This window comes from Arachis stenosperma, chromosome 3 (genome assembly GCF_014773155.1).
Source record: "Arachis stenosperma cultivar V10309 chromosome 3, arast.V10309.gnm1.PFL2, whole genome shotgun sequence".
Classification (NCBI taxonomy): domain Eukaryota; kingdom Viridiplantae; phylum Streptophyta; class Magnoliopsida; order Fabales; family Fabaceae; genus Arachis; species Arachis stenosperma.
Window position 1 is genome coordinate 139,165,510 of NC_080379.1, and position 6,459 is coordinate 139,171,968.

The 6,459-nt window shown below is 36.2% G+C and overlaps 1 protein-coding gene across 2 annotated transcripts; it reads left to right on the forward strand.

The window, feature by feature from the left end:
* The first annotated feature begins 687 nt into the window (after positions 1 to 687).
* LOC130968385 (probable leucine-rich repeat receptor-like protein kinase At2g33170) lies at positions 688 to 6,459 on the forward strand. Of its 2 annotated transcripts, none has more exons than XM_057893618.1 (3): positions 688 to 1,334; positions 1,480 to 4,432; positions 5,753 to 6,459. In XM_057893618.1, exons 2-3 carry the CDS (start codon positions 1,495 to 1,497, stop codon positions 6,139 to 6,141), a joined length of 3,327 nt encoding a protein of 1,108 aa, XP_057749601.1. In that variant the 5' UTR covers positions 688 to 1,334; positions 1,480 to 1,494; the 3' UTR covers positions 6,142 to 6,459. The 2 variants fall into 2 exon arrangements, with proteins under 2 accessions (XP_057749601.1, XP_057749600.1); XM_057893617.1 differs by having other exon boundaries at positions 688 to 1,108.

The window sequence follows — 6,459 nt, forward strand, 5'->3', positions numbered from 1 at the left end:
TCTGAAATCAAAAAGAAAGGGGAGGGCAGAGTTAGGGTTTTCCAATCCGCACTCTATTTCGGAAGGAGATTTCTTCAATCTCGTTGATGCTCTCCAAGAACTCTAATCTCTCTCAGTTTCTCGAACCCAAAAAAAGGGAAAGGGGACAAAGTTAAAAAAACCAATAATTGGAGGGATCAAAATGTAATTAATAACTTTTCAAAAAAAACGGTGTATATTTTATAATTATTTTTATGAAGGTTAATGATACTCCTACAAAAATGTTGGAATAAGAAATCCATGGCCAATTAATAGAGGTCTAACCAATAATAAATTAATAAATATTTTTAAATTACAGTTCATATTAATTCATTGTAATTAATTAATAATTATTTAAATTTATTTTTTTAAAATACAAAATTAATAAATATTAATTATAATTATTTAAAATTGATTACATAAAAATTATTTACTTATATTTTTTCTTAAACAATTGAAAAAAAGTGAAAGGAGTTTGAAGATTTACTCAAAGTTCACGTGGCGGAAACAGCGTGGATTGAACGAATCTGTTACGCGTAGAAAAAAGGAAGTGAGTATTGTATCTGAGTTATTATGACTTGTGTGTAGTATATACCAGTACAGCTACATCTACATCTATTTCAGCGCCTACTTACCTACCAAGCACCACCAACAATAACCTTCCAATCACAACCAAAACAAACTTAAAAAACATTTAAAAAACTCAAAAACAAACTTAAAGCCTCTATTTCTCTTTTTTCTCTGCCGCATCACACTTTCTTCTTCCTTTCCCAGCACTTGAAAGAAAGAGAGAGAAAAAAAAGGTGCCATCAAAACATAGAAAGTTAAATAAAGGAAACAACGACAAAATAAAAAACCAGTAGCCATAACCTTTTGGTGTGGTTTTAGGGACAACGGAGAATGACCAAATAAGAGAAAGGATGAAAGCATGCTTTGTCGGCCATTAAAGCTTCAACCTCAAAAACGATCCCTTCATTCTCATCATCACTTATTCATTATTTCCTTTTCACTACGCACTCTCCCCAACAACACAACTTGCACACAGTGCCCAGAATATTCAGTTTCTGATGATGATTGATGATTGAACATGGTGTGCATCTCTTCCTTTCATTTCTTGAGTGTTTATTTATTCTGTTACAGATCAAAGATCTGCCACTTTTTAATGCTAAAAAGGCCAGTGGGTGGGTACAGTATATCCTATTTTTGGCCTAGAGATTCATAAACTCAATGGTTGTTCTCACTTTGCATCACAAGTTTAGTGCTTGCTGCTTTTGTTATTATCCCTTCTTTGATGAGTGATGCTACACTTTTGAAAGGTATGTGTTACTTTATTATTATTAATATGGTTCCAGTTTCTTACAACAAGTTGAGTGATGCATGAGTTTGATTCATAACAAAAACAAAAGGTGATTGTTTGATTTTGTTTTATGTAATGATTTATTTCATTTTTTGGTGTGACAGGTCTCAAAAATTAAGATGTCAAAAGGGTATTCTGTGATTGTACTCTTACTATTATTTTTATCTCTGATTCTTTGCACGGCCGAAGGGTTGAACGCAGAGGGGCAAATCCTCCTAGACCTCAAGAATGGTTTCCATGATAAGAATAATCTCTTGCGGAATTGGAACCCTGCTGATGAAACTCCATGTGAATGGTTAGGCGTAAATTGCTCTTATTATGAATATAATAATAGTAAAAGTCCAGTTGTCATGTCCCTTGATTTGAGTTCAATGGGTCTTTCTGGAATTTTAAATGGTAGTAGCATTGGAGGTTTGACTCACCTAACTTATCTCAATCTTTCTCACAATAAGTTGAGTGGAAAAATACCAAAGGAAATTGGCGATTGCTCGAATTTGGAGTATCTTTACTTGAACAATAACCAATTTCAGGGACCAATTCCTGATGAACTGGGGAATTTGTCTCGTTTGAGAAGCTTGAACATATGCAACAACAAACTCAATGGTGTTTTTTCAGATGAGTTTGGGAACTTGTCTTCATTGGTTGAATTGGTAGCCTATAGCAATTTTCTTGTTGGTCCCTTGCCTAGTACCATTGGGAAGCTCAAGAATCTTGTGACTTTCAGAGCCGGGGCAAATAACATTACCGGTTCACTGCCAAAGGAAATAAGTGGGTGCGCAAGCTTGATGTATCTCGGTCTTGCGCAAAATGATATATCAGGGGAGCTTCCAAGTGAGATTGGGATGCTTCAGAATTTAACAGAATTGATTCTATGGGACAATCAGTTATCAGGGCCTATTCCCAAAGAGATTGGGAATTTAACCAATCTTGAGATTCTTGCTTTGTATTGGAATGATCTTGTTGGACCTATACCTCCAGAGATTGGGAACCTCAAGTCATTGAAGTTTTTGTATCTATACAAAAACAATCTGAATGGAACCATTCCAAGGGAAATTGGGAACCTTTCTTCTGCTAGGGAAATTGATTTCTCAGAGAACTCTCTAGTAGGGTACATCCCATCCGAGCTGAGCAAAATCCGTGACCTGCGCTTGCTCTTTCTTTTCGAGAACCATTTAATTGGTGTCATACCGGATGAGCTCAGTAGCTTGAGGAATCTGTCAAGGCTTGACCTGTCCATGAATGGCCTTACTGGCTCGATTCCTTCAGGATTTCAATACTTGACTAATATGTCCCAGTTGCAGCTCTTTGACAACAAGTTGAGTGGTGTTATCCCTCAAGAACTTGGACTTCATAGTCCTCTTTGGGTGGTTGATTTCTCTGATAACAATTTGACAGGAACAATACCTCCTCATCTATGCTGGAATTCTCATTTGATGTTGTTGAACCTTCAATCCAACCGGTTTTATGGAAACATACCAAGAGGGATACTCAAGTGCAAGTCATTAGCGCAGATGCTTGTAGTTGGAAACATGCTTACAGGTGGCTTCCCTTCAGAACTCTGCAAACTGCCAAACTTCATCGCCATCGAGTTGAACGAAAACAAGTTCAGTGGTCCGATTCCTCCTGTGATCGCGAACTGCAGTAAATTACAAAGACTACACATAGCAAACAATTACTTCACACTGGAGTTACCTAAGGAAATTGGAAATCTTTCTCAGCTGGTGACCTTCAATGTTTCATCAAACCACTTCACTGGAACAATCCCATCCGAAATCTTTAGGTGCCAGAAGCTGCAAAGGCTGGATCTCAGTAACAACACGTTTATTGGTTCCTTGCCGAACAACATAGGAACACTTGAACATTTGGAGATTCTCAAACTCTCTGGCAATGAACTCTCTGGAAAAATCCCTGAAGAAATAGGTAATCTATCTCATTTGAACTGGCTGCAAATGGATGGCAATTTGTTTTCCGGCGAAATTCCGGCTCAGCTTGGTCGCCTCTCGACCTTGCAGATTGGAATGGATCTCAGTTACAATAATCTTTCTGGGAGAATACCATCTCAGCTCGGTAATCTCAATATGCTTGAGTATATCTATCTCAATAACAATCATTTGGATGGCGAAATTCCAAGCTCATTCGACCAGCTTTCGAGCTTGCTGGGATGCAATTTCTCATACAACAACCTCTCTGGACCAATACCTTCAGATAAGATCTTCCAAAATATGGCTGCAAGCAGTTTTCTTGGTGGTAACAACGACCTCTGCGGTAGACCTCTCAATGAATGCAACTCCGATCTGTCTTCTCGTGGTTTTCCTCCGGTTAGACGTGACGATTCTCGCCGTGCTAAAATAGTCATGATCGCTGCAGCCACCGTGGGCAGCGTTTCTCTCATCTTAATTTTAGTTATTTTATATGTTATGAGATGGCCGTTCAATTCCACGAGTTCCTTGAGAGACACGGAATCTCCCTGCCTTGATTCGGATATCTATTTTCCTCCGAAGGACGGCTTCACATTCCAGGATCTTGTTGAGGCAACGAAAAGGTTTCATGAGAGCTATGTGATTGGCAGGGGAGCCTGTGGGACGGTTTACAAAGCGGTGATGAAGTCCGGGAAGACGATTGCAGTTAAGAAGTTAGCATCAAACAGGGAAGGGAACAACATTGAGAATAGTTTTAGAGCTGAGATACTGACACTAGGGAAGATTCGGCATAGAAACATTGTGAAGCTTTATGGATTCTGCTATCACCAAGGCTCCAATCTGCTGCTTTATGAGTACATGGAGAGGGGAAGCTTAGGTGAAGTGTTGCATGGTTCTGCTACCAATTTGGAGTGGCCAATTCGGTTCATGATTGCTCTTGGTGCTGCTGAGGGTCTTGCCTACTTGCACCATGATTGCAAGCCAAAGATTATTCACCGGGATATAAAATCTAATAACATTCTTCTTGATGAAAATTTTGAGGCTCATGTTGGTGACTTTGGGTTAGCCAAAGTGATTGACATGCCACAATCAAAATCCATGTCTGCAGTTGCTGGATCTTATGGCTATATTGCTCCTGGTAAGCTCCTCTTTCCTTTTCTTTTTTAATTACTATACTTAACTACTGGAAGCATAACTTCTTTTTGCTTTGTATCTTGTTTGGATACATTTTTTCTCTACTTAGTTTACTAGCAATACGGCATGATCAAAAAAGTTTATTATTTTTGTCAACACTTGGCCAATAAAAAATATTTTTCTACTAAAAATAAAATGTTAGTGTCAGTTAATATTAATAAAAGTATCGGCCTGTGAACATTTTTCCTTTAGTAAACCCGTAGACTCTTGATTTTGGAAGTGATGTGCAAGCCAAGATTTATACCTGGTTTTGCATTCAAAATTATTTCTTTTAGTCACTTGTTAAATATTTTTAGTTTTCTAGGCTAATTTTGAGTAATATTTTTAGTTATGTATTTGTAGTGTTTCTTTCATCGACTTTGTTATAAAGTTAAAATTGATTAATATCTATTACAATATAATATTTTGGTCAAAAATGCTAAAAGCATACTAAAAATTATTCATCATATATTTGTGTATAAATACATATGGAGTTTAATTTATTTTTAATGTGTATTTTGTATTTCAATATGTATTCTACGTTAATGACTGCTTTTGATATACACATAGTTATTTCGGTTTGTTTTACAAAGATATACATATTTAGCTTTTAATTATATGTAAAGAGTCTAAAAGTTGAGTCTATGGCTCAAACTTCTCAAGACTTATTACCACTTTTGAAAGTTTAACAATCCTGATAATATCAACTTCAGAATGTCATGTTATGTTTTTCAACTTGGCCTTTAGTGCCTGGACTTATTATTATGGTTGTTTATTTTTGCTAAATTATTGTTAATTGCTTTGTCTGTTTTATGATCAGTAGTGCATAGATAGGTAAATTAAGATCCTTTAAAGATTTTTTGAACATTAATCTGACACTAGGTAACTTTTAAACTTTGATAGATCAAAATTATTCCTAAGTTTCTTTATCCAAAAATAAATAAATAAATAAATAAAAGTTGTCCAAATTTACTGTTTTAGAAGGAGCAAATTATACCAGATTTATAGGTTTGGATTTTGGTCATATGGTTGGTTGGGTAGAATTTGAGTAGGTTTTACAAAAGTCTGATTCCTATAAATAATTATAATAAAGAAATGAATCTTACCTAATTTCTTTGCCATAGCAGTTGCGTCTCTTAGTCTCTCACGTTTGCTTGCTTTTTGTATTGGTAGTTGTTTTTGTTTTTTTTTTTTTTAATTCGTTAGCTTATGAGACAGAACTTTGATTAATTTGCACTTCTCAACTAATGTTTTGTGAATTAATAATTTTTATCCGTTCATGCAGAATATGCATACACCATGAAGGTAACAGAAAAGTGTGACATTTATAGCTATGGCGTTGTGCTCTTGGAACTGCTAACAGGTAGAGCACCGGTTCAACCATTGGAGCAAGGTGGTGATCTTGTGACATGGGTTAGAACCCATATTCGGAGCCACAACAACGTGTTGACGCAGGGAATACTCGACAATCGCATTGATCTTGAAGAACAAATCACTGTGAATCACATGCTGACTGTTCTGAAGATTGCTCTGCTTTGCACAAGCATGTCTCCTTCAGAGAGGCCTTCGATGCGCGAAGTCGTGTTGATGCTTATCGAGTCGAATGAACGCGAAGGAAACTTAACGCTCACTCGGACTAACCATGATCTTCCTTCCAAAGATGCCACACATTAGTTTCTAAATTCTCATTTTTCCTAGTATTGCAGTCAAGAAGAGAAAATAGATTATTCTTGTACATTCTTTTACTCCATTGTGCCACTAGTGTTGGAGCATTAATTTTATAGCAGACTTTCTTTTTCTTTCTTTTTCTTTTTTATTTTGTCATTTTCACGTTTCGGTAATTTCTTTTAAAACTCAGTATAGTGACTTTATTGTACAGTTCAAATCACCATTAAATAATCGTGATGGAGGTCATATTCTGGTGTAAGGAATGAATAATGAACAATTATGCTTATTCCCATTTTACTCCTAATGGTAGCACATATTTGGGAA

What these genes read in the sequence shown, in the direction of transcription:
- LOC130968385 (XM_057893617.1), top strand. An exon ending in TTATGGCTATATTGCTCCTG is followed by an intron (nt 4,433 to 5,752) that starts GTAAGCTCCTCT and finishes CCGTTCATGCAG; the next exon opens with AATATGCATACACCATGAAG.